The 17,101-nt window shown below is 37.2% G+C and overlaps 2 protein-coding genes, 1 non-coding gene and 1 pseudogene across 3 annotated transcripts; 2 read left to right on the top strand and 2 right to left on the bottom strand.

Moving 5' to 3' along the window:
• Positions 1 to 2,099: 2,099 nt before the first annotated feature.
• Positions 2,100 to 4,783, bottom strand: LOC114716613 (RHOMBOID-like protein 8). Its single transcript, XM_028901644.1, has 6 exons — positions 4,392 to 4,783; positions 3,254 to 3,417; positions 2,979 to 3,142; positions 2,634 to 2,896; positions 2,387 to 2,513; positions 2,100 to 2,222 (listed from the first exon to the last, which is right to left on the bottom strand). The coding sequence occupies exons 1-6, from the start codon at positions 4,781 to 4,783 to the stop codon at positions 2,100 to 2,102; spliced, it is 1,233 nt and encodes a 410-aa protein (XP_028757477.1).
• A 270-nt stretch (positions 4,784 to 5,053) lies between these two features.
• TRNAW-CCA (transfer RNA tryptophan (anticodon CCA)) lies at positions 5,054 to 5,125 on the top strand. Its single transcript has one exon. It is a non-coding gene; the product is annotated as a tRNA-Trp (tRNA).
• Positions 5,126 to 6,315: 1,190 nt separating this feature from the next.
• On the top strand, positions 6,316 to 12,692 carry LOC114716581 (uncharacterized; annotated as a pseudogene).
• A 1,451-nt stretch (positions 12,693 to 14,143) lies between these two features.
• LOC114716609 (probable glycerol-3-phosphate acyltransferase 2) lies at positions 14,144 to 16,695 on the bottom strand. The gene is made up of 4 exons (XM_028901641.1): positions 16,079 to 16,695; positions 15,076 to 15,975; positions 14,789 to 14,836; positions 14,144 to 14,364 (listed from the first exon to the last, which is right to left on the bottom strand). Exons 1-3 carry the CDS (start codon positions 16,652 to 16,654, stop codon positions 14,813 to 14,815), a joined length of 1,500 nt encoding a protein of 499 aa, XP_028757474.1. The 5' UTR covers positions 16,655 to 16,695; the 3' UTR covers positions 14,144 to 14,364; positions 14,789 to 14,812.
• Positions 16,696 to 17,101: the final 406 nt, after the last annotated feature.

Below are 17,101 nucleotides of genomic sequence, written 5' to 3'. Positions count from 1 at the left end.
AAAAGAAAGGACCCAATGATCAAATTTATTAGTGTATTTCGTAGGTTTTAGTCTGTATGGACGATGGTCCTGTTTGACCGGCAAGGCTTGATGGCGAGAGGCAATAATGCTTTCTTTTGCACTTGAGGGTTCCTTCCCACTAATGTTGCCTTTTAGTCCCTATATCCTGCTTTAAAAGGGGAGGTCTGTATAATTATAAAGAGTTTTGGAAGAAAGCTTAAAAGCAGCAAGCAAAGCATTTATGGTAATGTGAGGATTGGGAGGGGATGGTGACTAGTGGTGGTAGGCTTTTGTGAACTGGGGCATCTCGTGCAGGCTTTCTCTATGTACGCATATATAATATATGTATGCATGTATGTGCGAGCAGGGGAGGCGAGGTGTGTTGCAACTCCCTTTCTCGTGATTATGGTTTCGAACTTTCGATATCTGAATTGTTACTTCAACTTCTAAACTATGTCAATTCTTAACCCTTTACCTTACTCGGCACGCCCCTCGCAAGATGCCACATCCTCTCAAAACCAGTGGCTGCCACTCGCTTATTTATTTTTGTTGCATATGAGATTGAGCTTGATTGAAAATTTTGCTAAATATGTTCTACACTGCTTTTGCGCGGAACATTGGGCTTTTCCATTTTACGGATGAGGACAAGAATAGGAAAGCGTCGTCCCGGATGGCATCAAATCATGGGTCTTAGAGTCTGGGAATTTACAATCGTTAAAATTGTCTTGAGAGGGGATTTAAGTCCGCTCTCGGTACATAAAGAAAGTGGGGAATGGAAGTATGATGAACTGTTCAAGTATTTGGGGGGCTATTATTAATGCTTTTATCAGCCGACAGTACAAAGGACCAATTAAAGACTTGAATATTTTTGGCCGAAATCAATCAAGAGTGGAGCCCATTCTCCTATTTCTTTTGATTTAAAAAATTAGAAAAGAAGACTGCTTTCTTTTGTTTTTGGTTTCCCGGCGCAGCCGGTTTGGCAATGAGTAGGATTAATAAAACGGAACCCCACCCTGTAATGACGAGCAGGGTCTTAGAATTTGGCAAAGGATGCTTTGGAACTTCGAAGGCAGAAATAGGCCCACGTTATGGATTGTAAAGTTTGAGGGTACTCCTTCACGGAATCAGTTTCGGTGCTCATCTTTTTAATGAGCATTATAAACTCATCAGATCTAAACCGTGTATACTTTATTTGAACGGTAGATATTTAAAATCTTTAATTAATTATTTTTAAATAGAATAAACTATTTTTTAAAAAAATGATAGTTAAGAGATCATCACTATTTTAGATTCTATATATATTAAAATAATTATTTTGAATAAATAAAAATAAAAAACAAATCAAATCTGAACCGCCCAAATGAGATATGGACGGTTCAGATCTGATGAGCTTATGGTGCTCATCAAATGGATGAGCGTCGAAACTGGTTCCACTCATTCACAGCACTCTGCCTCAAATGAATGGCCTTTTAACCGTAAAGGCGGCGGACTCCACTCCAGCTCACTCGCTATTTCCAAATGAAAAGCAGCTTCTGTTCACAGGTGCTGGTGCTCCATAAGGGGTTCCAAATGAATAGTTGCGTTGTGCTTTCAATCAAACTAAGAATTAATTATATGTCGGTTTGAGGTCAAAATATAATAAATGTATGACTATTTTGAAACTTTCTATGTCATGGACGAGACGTCGAGGAAAGCAAGGGCATCCTTTTCATGTTGCAACTAATTAGGTGGAGGATACAGGCCGTTTTTTGTCCCCTTCATAGTTAGTTACGTGACAAAATCGGTTTTTCATTCCTACAATCAATTATCCGAATGAAAATAAGGATTCCCGATTAGAAAGAAATGAAGTGAGTCTATTTATACCTACTTCAACTTACAACAAGCATGAAAAGGATTCGTGCTCAAAAAGACAAGCGGCAACAAATTCTTACATCACTCTAGCGTCAGATAAGTTCCCTCGAGGCTCAGCAGAAGCTCCCATTTCTATATTATTGGGAAAAGAAATGTGATAAAAGGGTAAAACATGCAAGATGCCATCAACTGCGCACAATTCCCGGTGTATATTGGAGCAAAAAGGATCACATCGGGAACAACTAGCCTTACAGGCATATCATAGTGCACAAATCGTTCTTTCTTGCCGTAGAAATATTGGTATAAGGAAAGATCCGGAAGTTGCCATTCCTCATGCAAGTCAATGTCAACTGCGCATCGTTCACCATGGTCTGCATTTGCATTTTGGAGAATATAAACTAACGTTAGCATGAGGCATCAGGCTTCTGGAATTAACACTTCACTAAACTCAATGAAGTGCATCTCTAATGATTCTTTTTTTTCATGTAATGATTTATTGTTTAGTTTGGTAGATGTTAGAGTAAATTCCGTATACCTCGCAAGAGGTTTCTATGTTTTGGCAATGCCACCTTCTAGAAGGAACACAGTCAACATATTGGAGCCACGCGCAATAGTCGCTAATGTTTATACCAAAATGAATTGCGACAGCACATCCTGCAACTCTGCGGACAGATGAATTAGCTTATTAAGATATGATGTACACTGAGAAAATGACTAGCGGCATGGAAGGTTGAGAGTCATGCAAATTAACTAGAAACAGATCAGAGGAAATAACAGCATACATTAGGCTAAGGAGAACGAGAGAAAGAATTCTCATAATTGGTCTGTCCAGATTTTTCTTCAATTTTAATTTGACGCAACTTTTGAGGCCGTAATCAATGAGGCCTGCTTTATCTGGAGCTAGCTGAGGGCTGACGAGAAGTGCAGATCCAAGAAGAAAACCAGATATAAAACCCCCTATGCTTGAAAAATTGTCTACGTAAGGCAGCAAGCCAAGGGCGAAATTGAACACAAACACAGAGACTAACAGTGCACTAACTGCAATCTGCATCCAGCATGACAAGATTATTAATCCTCAACTTATGCAGGCCAATGAGCAGAAATAATGAGCTGGGGAATAGAAGAACCTTATTGGTGGAATATTTCCAGTTCCAAATAAGCGTTGAAAGCATGGATCCCAATAATCCATATAATGCACCGGAGGCACCAACAGCTGGAATGTTTTGGATGAAGAGAGAAGCCACCAAGGAACCCACGAAAGAAGACAGTATATAGATTATCCCAATCCTTACTGCGCAGAAAAAGGTATCTATGTCAAATTTACCATTACAATCGAACTGCAATATTTCTACTCATTTTAGCTCAATCAAAATTAAACACTTTAAGAAACAGTAGACTTTACGGGGTCCAAACTCCTGCTCTAGGTGAATTCCCACAAAAATCATACTACAAATATTGATGACAAGGTGGATGGCTCCAGCATGCAAGACTGGAAATGTGAAAAGACGCCAAGTTTGCCGATATTCAGTCAAGAAGATTCGTCGAAGAGCTCCCATTTCATCTAACCTGCACTGACATTAGCTTTGGTGAAAACTAGCTTGGACACTTTTAATGAAGAAAAATCTTATCTTTTACCCCAAATAAATAACAAATTCTGTCCTCTGGGAAAGAAACATAGTACGGAAGTTAATACGAAGGGGAAAACAAATAGCTTCGTTGGGATCATCTTTTGTATATCTATCGATTCTTTGAAGCTTCAAAGAGACAAGTGTACGCACAAGGAGAACTAATGCTCAAATTCAACCATATAATACACCAATAAAATGCCACAGTTTTAAGAAGGTTTTATTCTTATACTAATTTGCTTCAAATTCCCTCAGTACCACACGATAATATAGGGCAGAGGAAACTTGTCAGTAGTGTACGAGTGCTCCCCTTTAAATACTGCATTCTTGATTTCGTGAAATAAACACTACCTTCTTATTAAAAGCAAAATGAGAAGCTTCACCAGTTGCAATATTTAGTTGATCAGATTATTGAATGTTTGCCTTATTGTCTATGATGCTCAAAATAATAAGGACATTGTTGCTTTTATCACTGTTGTAACAAAAATTCCTTTGCCAGGTGTCAAGCTGTATCCGCTACTTTACCAAAGTGATGTAAAATCCAGAGGCTAACGAATGATTTCTGGAATGAAAATTAGACACTAAACTGCACTTAGATCTCTTGTAAGCCTAAAAGAAAATTAAAAGAAAAAGAAAAAGAAGAGGAAAATACAACTAGAAAGCGTCAAAGAAATAAGATTCAAATGCACAAAACTTCCAATTACTAGTCCTATGCAGAGCTGCGATCATATATTTTTAGGACCAAGAAATTCTGGCAGAGCATATAACCATACAAATTAGAGAGAATCTTTCTGGAAACTTCAAACTAATAAGACGATTTTACTCAGTCAGAAAAAGGCAAAATCAAGAAAGTACACGCAAATGAAATATATTAAAGAAACTTAAAGCCTGCTTGAAAGGATTGTAAAGACTCACTTGGACTCGGAAGGACCGAGCAGGGGATTCTCAGAAAGAGGCTGAAACGATAATCTTCCGAGGTCTTTGAGAATGCAATCGCCGTGGGAGTTAGTCCAGCAGTCATTGACGAGCATGGTAGCTATGAAAACCCCAGTGTGTAGGATTACGAAGACTGAAATGATCCAAGTGTCGCCTCTGCGCCGAGAGCCAGACTTGAAAAAAGGAATCCTCCATTCTTGGTGATCATCGGTTATTTCATCACGGAATTTTGGTAGTGTGGGCTTCACATCAATCAACCCGTGTTCCGTTGTAAAACTCTTCGATGACAATTTTCCAGGAAAATGCGATTTGAACGGCGAGGGCTTGACATCACTTAATTCGTGTTCCCGTGCCTTGGAACTTGCTGTCATTGATTTTTCAGGAAAATGCAATATCGTATACTTGGGTGAACAGAGCGAGAGGCGCGTACTCTATACCATAAGCTGCAAGTCGCTGCCTTTGCAGTGACAGTTACTGCACAGCTATCTATACTCTGAAAGGGGCCTCTTTGGCGGTTCAACTCATCGAGATACCAGACAGAGATGTTAGTTTCAGTAGGTCGTTTGTATTGGCGGGAAAGTAGTTGAGGCAAAAAAATTTTCCTTTTGAGTTATTTATAATGTTTCCCAGCTGCCCAAAGCGGATCCGTGGCGCAATGGTAGCGCGTCTGACTCCAGATCAGAAGGTTGCGTGTTCGATTCACGTCGGGTTCAAACCCCGCAATGTCCGCTAAATCTTTTGCGCCAACTTTTTTTTGCCAGACCAAGAACCCATCTTGTGCTGTTTCGTTAATCTTTCTGTTCAGAGTTCAGTAGGCGAACTAGGAGATAAGTGGCAAAGCTTCGTCCAACATGGTGTCCTTAGTATTACCTCCCGTTTTTAGTTAACTAATTTAAATATATTAAAAAAAAATTAATTAATTAATTAATTATAATAAATAAGTATTGTTTTTCTTAAAATATCCTTACCAATCAAATATATTAGCTATAACTACTATTATTAGAAAGATTACCTCAGGCAAGAATTACATAAATATAAAAGATAAAGTAGATGAGGGTCTTATATTTAGAATTAAAATAAAAGTCAAATAATGTCTTATATCAAGGACCGAAGGTAGTATAAGAGCTAGTTTAACTTTTAATTTGATTCTAAATATAAGACCCCAATCTACTTTGTCTTACGCATTTCTCTCTGTTTTTTTTCTAAAATAATCCTCGTCTTAGTTACACATGTTAAAGATCTCATCAAATAATAATTTTGGCCAATATATTTAAATTATCAAGGGTATTCTAGAAAAAACAACACATATTTGTTACAAGTAACTAACTTAACAAATTTCTTTAATCTGTTTAAATTAGTCAACTAGCTCTTATATTAAAAACTAAAGGTAATTTTTTTTTTCTGGACGAAACAGTTGAGCTTCAGAATTCAAGATTAGAATTATGCTAAAAAAATATTCATATTTAGTGTTTGATAATATCTCAAATAGAATTAATTAGAAGGATATTGATGTATTGAAAAAAAAAACACTAGCCATTCAGCAATCACTCAATCAGCATCCCTTTTGAGGAGGGGGGGGTCAACGTCGTCTGTCCAGATCCCTGGTGAAAAAGGGCTAAAAACAAGGATTTAGGAAAAATAATACTCCAATGGGTTAGCGCCGCAGAAGGTCCTATATCCGTTCACGTAGCTCGAAGCAAAGGGGCCCAAAGCCCAAACCCAATTCAAAACTGAAGATTGTACAGTGTGGTATTCGGTGTGGGCGCAAACGAAAATGTTCGCGCCTGGCCCGCGAAATTCCCGCTTCTCCCGCCTGGCTGACCACGGCTCCCCGGTCCTTCATTCAATGTCGTGCCTGGCGGTCTCAGCTTGGGATCAAAAATGAAAAACCTCTCGATAAATCCCGTCCCCGTAAATCCTCTCGTATTCTTCCCCATTTGGCCATTTCTCACCTGATCAACTTCTCTTTGTATTTTCCTGTTCAATTTGGCGCCAACTAACGTCAGGTCCGTAATTTCTTCTCATTTTCAAATTGTTTGTTTCTTTTCCTGCCCTGCTAAAATTTGCTCCATACTTCTTTGCTCTCGGTACCATTTTCGTATACAATTACGCTCTACACTCTGCGGGTCATTTGGGAGATGAATTCGGTCTGCATTCTTTTCCATCATCCATTCAATGCCACAACTTAGGAGTCTTTTTCTGAGAAACCCGACTGAATGGACCGAGGAAATCTTACAAGCCGTTATTATGATTCAGTGTGGGAGAATGCTGCTTCAACAATTTCTTTTGTCTTTCCTGTTTTGTGACATAATGCCTCGGTAGACTAATTGAAATTCTAGTCTCATCTACCGCCTTTAATTCTTGTTATCTTTTTGCAGTATATTTCCCGTAAGTGTAAAGTTGTGTCGAGTTCTGTCACACAGCTCCTATACAAAGTGCTGGCCATATGAACATATTCTACCTACTTATGAGATATATATATATATATATATATTTTAGATAAGTAAGTGAGTGCTTTTGGTTCTTACTTTGCTTGCTTGAACTCTCTGATGACATATGTATGAATGTCTGTTTCTTGACACTCCTTTAAGTACGTGGAAGGAATATTTGAGCGTTTTCTTTCACATTTCCTGTTCTTTCGTTGCCAATTTACAAATAAGATGGATCATAGGAATGCAAGGAAGGCTATTGTGATATTATTTCTTGTAGGCCATGTATCTTAGCTTTTATAACGATTTGGAACGTCTTTTTCCGTATAAAAACCTTCACATTTAGCATACTCACCAAAGCTGCTCTAAATGTCATGACATGCAGATCCATTTGTCATTGGTCAGGAGAATGCTTTTGATTGTGTTTTGATAATTAATATTAACAGGCAGAAATTTATTTATTTGGATTTTCCAGGCGAACAACTAGTAAAAGAATAGATTATGAAAGGCCTGACGTGTGTCTTCCTGACATAGTATGCAAACTCTTGTTCACCCCATGGAGAAAGAAGCAGGGGGAACACATGGAGCACAATCTCAAGCTGTTGAAAAACAGCTAGTAGATGATTTAAAAGTTCAAAATGAAGATTCAGGTAAACCATTGGATCAGGTAAAAATTCAAATTATTAGCCATGATGGTCCTCCGGAGTTAGACAACAGACTGGATGATATGTCTTTTCAGACAAGTGAGACAACAGACTTGAAGTCTATAACTTCTGAAGGAATGAATGTGGTTGTAAAATATGATGTTGCTCTGAGGATTGATAAAGTCAAGGATTTGCAATGGACATCTCAAGAAGAGAATTTAGAAAACAGAACTGTTATAGATGAGTCTTGTTGCAAGGTGGCTGAGAGTGCTTTCCTGAAATCTGAAACTCGAAACGGATCTGTCGACATTGTGAACTCTAGTTATAAAGTGGATGAGAGTGTAGTTGAGTCTAATGTCCAAGAGGAAAATGTGGATAAAAAGAATTTACAAAATGACTTGGCCAAAGAGATGGAAGATTATAGGAACCAAGAAAAAACAAAAATTAATCAAAAGGCAGATGAATTCCCAAGTGAGGATAGAAGTTCAGAGCTTGTGTTTGATGGACGAAAGGATCCTGAGATGGAAGCTAGCAGTAGCAAATCTACCTGTTCTTTGGAAGCTGATCAAGAGAACCAGGGTATAGGTGAGAAGGCGGGGGCTTTTAAAAATATAATTAGGCAGAAAAGTCTAGCAGTCTCCACTCTTCTGCGTCGCCTTTCAGGAAAAGAGACAAAGGTTCTATATGCATTTCTGGTGATGAAGGTAGGGATGTTTCAGAATCACCAAAAGACAGTGAATCCAAAATGGATTTGGAGAAAGCAGCAGAGAGACATGCTTTCAGTCCCTTAAATTCTTTCAAGATATCTTATGGTGTTAGTGTGGAGAACAAAAGTGAATGGCCTCCGCAACCTATAGCTATGAAGGGAAGGGTTATATTGTACTCAAGGTTAGGTTGCCAGGAGTGCAAAAAGGTTAGGCTATTTTTGTACATGAAAAGGCTCAGATATGTTGAAATCAACATTGATGTGTACCCTGGTAGAAAGCCAGAGCTGGAGAAGATTTCTGGTGATGCTTCTGTTCCCAAGGTTTTTTTCAGTGAAATACTTATTGGTGGCTTGAGTGAGCTAAAGGCCTTGGATAAGTCTGGCAAGCTCAATGAGAAGATTGACTTTCTCATTACTGAACTACCATCATTTGAAGCACCATTACCACCGCTTTCTGGAGAGGATGATGTGTCCAGTAGTCGGGCTTCAGATGAAATGGCTTTAATTGTCCGAAAAATGAGAGAATTTATTGTTGTGAAGGACCGATTTTGGAGAATGCGTAGGTTCACTAACTGCTTTCTTGGCTCAGAAGCTGTAGACTTTTTATCAGAAGATCAATACTTGGAGAGACAAGAGGCAAGGCTGATCTTAATTCTCAACCATTTGTCTAACGCTGATACACTCCTCATCCTGAATCATAGTTATTTGTTGATGAATTGGTTGTTAAAAACAGAAGTTTCTCATTAATAAAAAGTATGGTCTGATGCATGTCTCAAAATATGAAACTTTGTTAAGAATATGGAATCTATTTTTGAGAATCTTCTAGTTCTTGACGTCTTGTGAATTATTTGGAAAGACAAAACGACATTTTTCATTAAACCAAAAGCTGTAAAAGCATAGCTATAGATTGACAATTCCATTTAATATTTTTATTATTAAGCATCAGGTTTTTGTTCTATTTAAAATTTTTCATTTCAACTATTTTGTATCGCAAACTTTTTGGACTACTAATGTCTATGAGATGCAGATAGATTATGACATCCAAAAAAATTGTCACTTAGATTTATTCTGCGTGGCGGAAATTAAGTGACATGTTTGATCTCTGTCAGCTCTTTTTGTAGTCATGCTTATATATTGAGCACACTATTGAGGACAGGCGTTGGACATTTTTATAATAAGGGGATAATGGTAATGTACTAATGCGGGCCTAGCTAAGCTGTGTAGAGTATATTAATTGTATCTTCAAAGTTTCTTCATTCCATGATCTATGAAATCCTCGACTTTGTATTTTAACTGACTCAATTCAAACCATTTATAGCTTTATTAGACCGTTGCTATCTATTCTAATTCTTGTCCAGTTGTATAGGCTGTTCAATTTGCACGAAAGCTTGCAAGCAAACTCTTCCTTCAGCATGTTCTTGAGTAAGTCGAAGTAGTCTATCAGGTGTCTCCACTACTTTTTTTTTTTAAAAAAAAATATTTAGTTATGGAACTGATTTCAACGTTTTTCTTTTGTTTTGTTCTAGTGAGAATCTATTTGAGGATGGTAATCACTTGTATCGATTTTTAGATGACGATCCAATTGTGGCGTCTCAGTGTCACAACATTCCGAGGGGCATAATCCTGTGAAGCCCAAGCCTATAGCAGAAATTGCATCAAGGCTGAGGTTTCTATCCTATGCAATGTTTGAAGCTTATGCTTCTGAAGATGGACATCATATTGATTACAGAAGTCTCCATGGAAGTGAGGAATTTGCAAGGTTTTCAGAACTTTTTTTTAGTTTTTTCCTTACCATCCAACAGAAAACTGCTGTCCCTTTTTTCTCTTTATTTATTATGACTATAATTATCACTTTAGGTATCTGAGAACAGTCGAGGAGCTGCAAAGAGTGGAAATATGGGAGATATCTAGGGAAGAAAAGCTTGCCTTCTTTATAAATCTTTACAATATGATGGCTATCCATGCAATTTTAGTAGGGGGTCATCCAGCCGGAGCGCTGGAAAGAAGGAAAATGTTTGATGATTTCAAGTATGTCATAGGTGGGTGCACCTACTCACTTTCATCTATTCAAAACGGCATTTTGAGGGGAAACCAGCGACCGCCATATAGCCTTATGAGGCCATTTGGCGAGAAAGATAAACGTTCAAGGGTAAGTTATTCAACTTCTCATATACTTAATGCATTCGATCTCGAAAGAGATGTTCATCAAATATATATTACCTACATTCCCCTGGGGGTGTTCAGTTTCTTTTCCACAGTGCCTAATGGCCTTGGTTTAAGCGATGAGATGTTAGAAGAATCTCTATAATAGGGGGATGCCTAGAAGGAAACTCACTCTTTATCTTTTCGATTGAGTTGTCAAAATTTTGGTTGTCAAGTTTTTAAGTGTAAGATTCTTTTTTGCTTGAAGCCAAGATCTTATTGGAGTTTCTGTGACTTGTTGATTCCTTTAACTTGCAGTGTTGGCTCAATCTAGGTTCTCGTGAGTGTATCTCTGATGTCGTTATCTATTAGGTCATTTCTATGTCAGCGAAGGGCCTTATTTTTCCCATATGCTCCGACCACGATGTCTGTCGATTAGCAATCTAACTGAATCGATACTCTGCTTCTTTACTTGTATTTCAGGTGGCTCTCCCTTATCCCGAGCCTCTTGTTCATTTCGCTTTAGTTTGTGGTACCCGATCTGGCCCTGCGCTTCGATGTTATTCTCCTGGAGACATCGACGAAGAATTAATGGATGCGGGCCGCAAATTCATAAGAAATGGAGGGCTAACAATTGATCTGAATGCCAAGGTTGCATACGCTAGTAAGATCCTTAAGTGGTAAGCCCCTCTATAAACGGATTCTGAATTTGATTGTTGACATGCTATGCTTACTACCAGTATTTGGCAGGGACTAAACAAACAACACCTCATAGCTAATTGCCATACACCTCATAACAAATGAGACACTTTATTGGCTGAAACATTTTCGAACTGCTGAATAGTTTCAAGTGCTCATCTTGAAGATATCGATAAGTAGATTTACATGATACCAGAGCTTTCATTGCCAAGGTGATAAGTTGGATTTTTCTGTTCTTGTCATAATTAAATTGAAAATTTAACAATATAATTAACATGCTCTTTGTTCACGTTTAAAACCGAAGAAATTTGTGAGGGAACGTGCCAAAAACATTGGCAAAAAGACACATTTCCCAGGCTTATCTACATTAAAATATGAATAAGAAATCCCCGTAATATATACTAGATTGGGATGTAGGAACAGATTTGATCATACTTATTTAATTTCATGAACCTTGACACTAAATAAATCCGGAGGTTCTAGCAAGTTTTCGATGGAGCAATGCAGGGAGATGTAGCGGCCGCAATTGGATTAAAAATATGAAGGCAAATTGATTAGAAGGAAATCTGAAAACAACCTGAAAAATCCGGGAGGGACATGAAAACGTTATTAAAAGAGGCGGTGTGCAAACAAAAAAAGGGAGAAGCATGAAAATTGTCCATGTAATGACCTTTAATCTGGTCCAGTCTATTATGAGTTGAGATATGATTAATAGGAGATATGATTGTTCAGGTGTTTTAGAGTGTTGGTGAGATGTCCTTATATTGTTCCTATTTTGATAAGAGAGCTAGTGAGCAGCTGCATGAGTTAAAATTTCTCCCCCGGTGAAGAGACAATATATTATGCGTTAGACATTGATGTATCATATGAAAAGGGATTGATTGATTAATATATTATTATCATTATTTTACTATTTATTAGATTGATTGATTGTCGATTTACTTTTTTCGAACTGACAATCTATTTTGTTGAATTCCGGGTCTAACGGGAAAAAAAAAAAGCTTAAATTCCCGTGCAGCTGCATCAAACTTAAGTACTTTTCAGTGTGGTTAATTCAGTGTAGTGAGAGGTGGCAAAGCTTAGTAAGCAAAAGAAACAGAGTTTGTGCAACAGTGCAAGTCTTGAAAACGTTGAGGAAACAAATTTTGTAAGGAGATAAAATTTGGCTATTCGCGTTATTATTCCAATGTTGTCATGAAATGAAACTGTTAGTGTGATGGGAGATGCATCCGATATTGGGATTTTTGGTGACATGGAAATGATTCTTCTTTTCTTTCTGTTTTTTTAATCACAGATTTTGCCTCTTGATTCAGGTTTAGTACAGATTTTGGGAATGACGAGGTGGAGGTGCTGAAGCATGTGTCCAATTACTTGAATCCAGCTGACTCAGCAGCGTTACTGGATTGGCTCACCACTTCTGAATTGAAGGTCGTTTATGAGACTTACGACTGGGGTTTGAATTGCTAGGGCCTTAGTGCATGCTCCGAACTTTGTCAAATGCAACATTCTAGGTTCGTGCCCATTATCTGTCTATATAAACGGATGCCATATGTTCATTTCTGTGTAGCCTTTCCTTGTTATATTTCTACTCTCTCCTTTGTATCTGCAATCTGTTGTAGATATTGAATAATGCAATTCATGGCTGCTTTTAGGCCCTCCAGCTTCTTGTGCACCCGACAAGAAAAACTTGTATTTTCATGTACTTCCTCCAGTTCTTTTTATAAACTCCAAGTAACTACTTTTTTTTTTGAGTAGGATGGTATCGCTAACTCAGGGTATCCTAGCTTATCAGCCAGACTAATCCTAGGGTGCCTCGCACAGGTATCGAGCTCATGACGTGGTAGGGAAAGCGCCTTGCGTTCCCGTTTGCGACCAGTCGGACCTTTGCAGGCCCAAGTAACTACTTTATTTATATTAAGAACGGTAATTAAAACAGGTCAATTTGTATAAGTCTTCATAATTACTCTCGATAACAATCATGAGTTAGAGAAGTTAAGATTATTTATAAAGTTTTATAATTTATTGGAGATACTCAACGGAAAAAAAATTAATGCCTTGAATATATACTCCTTCAGTCCTTAATATAGGACCTAATTGTTGAGTTAGTTTTGGTCCTAAATATAAGATCCATTTTTCATATTTATCAATTTTTTCTAAATTACCGTTATGGATACTTCTCAATCATAACCAAGTAGAAGAGGGAGATGAGATATTAAGAAAGATGATTATGGTGTTTTAGGAAAAATGTGTCACATTTCTTATAATTAACTAACTTACCTAACTTCTTTAATTTAATCAAATTTGTTAAATGGATCTTACATTAAGGACCGGAGGAGTAACATATTATATTATGAAATATGTAAGAGGTCGTTATAATAAAAATAAAAAATCATTTAGACATGGTGATTTTTTAAACTAGAAAATAGAATTTTTGAACTAACAAAAATACGCAGAACAACCATGTGGATGTTGGAATCGCCAATAATGTTGAATCTTTTCAGTCCTTATGGTGATTTTTTTAGTATTTATCTTTTATTTTTAATACTTATTTTTAATTTAATTTTTTAATGCTGAATTTTTACTTTATAAGTTGTAGGGATTAGTATTTAAAAAAATTAAAAATAAACATATTTGATTTTTTCAGTACAGTGAGAATTTATTATTAAAAAAATACTAACATAATAAAAAAATAGCTTAAAATTTTAAGAACGGAGGTAAGAATGAGTAATAAAATTAAATATGAATAATAAAAAAAATCTAAATATTAAAAATACTGAAAATATTAATATTAGAAAAAGTAAAAAGTAGTCTTGGGGAACACTAATTTTGGACATTCTTTTACCAAATACTACTAAAGATTTACATGTAGGAATTGAGGTTTAGAACCCCAAGTGAAAAAATTGTGAAAAGGGTATAGGGATTAAAGGTTTAACTTTTATTTCTCTAAATAATTAAACAGATAAGTAGCATGAAAATATTAATATTAGAGAGAGTAAAAAGTAGTCTTGGGGAACGCTAATTTTGGACATTCTTTTACCAAATACTACTAAAGATCAACATGGAGGAATTGAGGTTTAGAACCCCTAGTGAAAAAAAATTGCGAAAAGGGTATAGGAATCAGAGGTTTAACTTTTATTTCTCTAAATAATTAAACAGATAAGCAGCATGAAAGGGGACTCCGTACATATTATACAGCAAAAGGTTTATTCTAGTTTAAATCAAAAAAGAAATAACAAGGAAAACAGTTAAAAGACCGCCACTAACTCGATTACCCCAATGCGCCGCAACCTTACACAATTGCATTCGCTAATTATCTCATGTTGAAGTTGGAACTGGATTCTCTCTACTATCTTTCTCATCCTCTTTCCTTCCACCACCCTTCTTTTCTCTTCACAATCATTGGATCAAAACTCCAATAGTCCAGATTTAATATTTTATAACATTTTATAAAAATAAATATTATATAAAAATAGATAAATAAATTTAAATTGTTAAAATCTAATCTGAACAGTTCATAATTACAAACTGTTATTATAGAGCAAATTTTTTTAAATTTTTTTATTACAATTGTAAACTGTTCAGACTAGATTTTAACAGTTTAAATTTATTTATTTTTTTTAATAACATTATTTTTATAAGATGTTAAATTTGGACCATTGGACTTTTGATCCCATGGTTGTGAAGAGAAAAGAAGGATAGTGGAGGGGAAGAAGATGAAAAGGTAGTGGAGAGAATCCAAGTCGATTGCAATTGCTGTCGGAGCAACCCATGTGCATGAAATCAGTTGGGGTTTGGAATTCTTCCCTGCATTCGCATAAAATGATTTTTTTAAAAAATAAAAGGGATGCCCTAACAGATAGTATGTAATTTTGATTTCCTTGGCCAAAAAAAAAAAGAAAAACTTGATTTAGATTTGATTTAATCACATTTAATAAAAGTTAAGATTTGTCCTCTATTTTCTCAATTCAAAATCATTGATGAAAAATAGAAAGCTAAATAAATAAATATGCCTTTTTTTACATTTAAATCCAAAGCAGGCTGACCTTGTGTAGTGACACGGCCGCCCCTGAAGGGCACTTGCAGTTGCAGACGCCGTCGTGACCCACAAGAGTCATGTACTTGTCTTTCCTGGTGAAGCCTGTGCATGCAAACCCTAAAGCCTTGCCGATCTCACTTTGCACGTAATTAGCAACTTCAATCCTGGATTTCCCACCTGCCTGGCACGTATTACATCGCTTCAATCTCTCCAGAATCCCAACACAATAGTTAGTCTTTGGGTTCAGAAATAGGTAAAAAGGGTCCAGAGCTTTATTCCCCGCCGCCGTTGTCCCATAGAACATGCCGACCTGCACATCCACTGCAACAGGGACAATATCATCGGTCAGCTCAGCAAACAGCGGACTGAATCGGAGCAAATAAGGTTCCCTGCAAGTGGTTCCCTCCGGACAGACCACTAGGCTTCCTGAGCTCAACATCTTCCCCATCGTCTCTCTGTCCTTCTCTCTGTCTCTGGTTAATCGGATCGTCCTGATTGGGGAAACAAGCTCATTGAATCTACTCAAGCTGTACGTGACGGCAGAGAGGGGCTTGTCTACAACATATGAGATATAAAGTGGGTCCAGTAAGGTTCTGTGGTTGCATACGTATAGCGTTCCCTTTTGCTCACTTTCTTCGTTCTGATAAACCTGGGATTTCGATAATGTGGTGCCCGCGCCTAAAAATGACAATATTGGACCTGACACTTTGAACGGCAGTGATATGCCAATTGTGAATCTGAGCATGCTGATAAATAGCCCAAGTGGTAGCCACATGAACAAAGCTAGAGAAGACAAAGGGGTGGGCCTAAGGGCTAATCTTCCATCGTGGAAGATCACTGGCTTTGGGTATCTCTCCCTTGGGAGCGCTTCCCAAGTTCTTTTCTCAGCATTACTCACCAAGTAAACCTCCTGCACGTACAGCGGAAACAAAATGATACTCAAAACCAAAGAGAAGAGCGTGATAGATATAATAATGAGCGAGCTGAAATGTCTGTCTGTAAAAAGAAACACCGACCTTGCAGCGAGAAAAAAGCTCCTGCTCATCATTCTTAATTTGGCTACCTATGCCAACAACGTTGTTACAATCTAGGAGGGGTTTGTCGTGCTTTTTCTCCCGCTGAAGCAGTCCCACGTAGTAACCATGGAATGACTTCATCTCTCTGGCTGCCACAGCATCAACTCCTAAATACTCCTTGAGGACGCATTCAACCATGATTCTTGGCATTTTACTAGCCGCCACCTTTCTCTCAAAACTCTGAACAGCTTCGAAACCTTCACGCCCAACATCTTGTAAGAAGAACTTTGGGAGAACAGAAGATCCAATCCTGAATGTGTCTTTTTTTATCCCAAAGAAGCTTAAGAAAACCATTATGTTTAACCCCATATGGTTTTCTTCTCCAGCCAGCCACACCAGAGGGTAAGAAAGTAACAAAAGGAGAGATCTTAACAAACCGCCCGCTTCAAAAGCTACGAGCATGAAGTAAGGAAACAATGAAGTGGATCTCAACATGGTGCCCTCAAAGTCGAACACTAGAACGCTGTTTGACAGCTTTCCGGTTTTGTGAACAAGGGGAATGGTTGCCATGGCGTTCTCAGGGTTTTACTGGTAATGGCAAAACGTTGAAAGGAAAGAGGAGAGACAGGTTTTATAATTCGTTATTTGTCACAGAGTTTCTGCCCTGCATTTAATAGTGTTTTATGAATTCAGGCCAAAAAAAGAAAAAGTAGTCCTAATCACACTCTCCAGCTGTCCCGAATCTCGTTGAAGTCTAAAATTTGATCCATGATTTCACAATATTATAATATTACCTCCGGTCCTTAATATAAGACTTTGTTTGACTTTTAATTTGATCCTAATTATAAGACTCCAATCCATTTTGTCTTTTATATTTATGCATTTTTTTCCAAGATAGTCCTTCTAATAATGATAGTTCTAGCCAATATAATTAATTAGCAAGGATATTTTAGCAATAACAACACTTATTTATTACAAATAACTAACTTAACTTACTTCCTTAATCTTCTCAAATAA

This window comes from Neltuma alba, unplaced genomic scaffold (genome assembly GCF_004799145.2).
Source record: "Neltuma alba isolate B1F8T4 unplaced genomic scaffold, ASM479914v2 tig00011681_pilon, whole genome shotgun sequence".
NCBI classification, from domain to species: domain Eukaryota; kingdom Viridiplantae; phylum Streptophyta; class Magnoliopsida; order Fabales; family Fabaceae; genus Neltuma; species Neltuma alba.
Note: the sequence above shows the minus strand (reverse complement) of the source record. Positions and strands in the feature narration are given on the sequence as shown.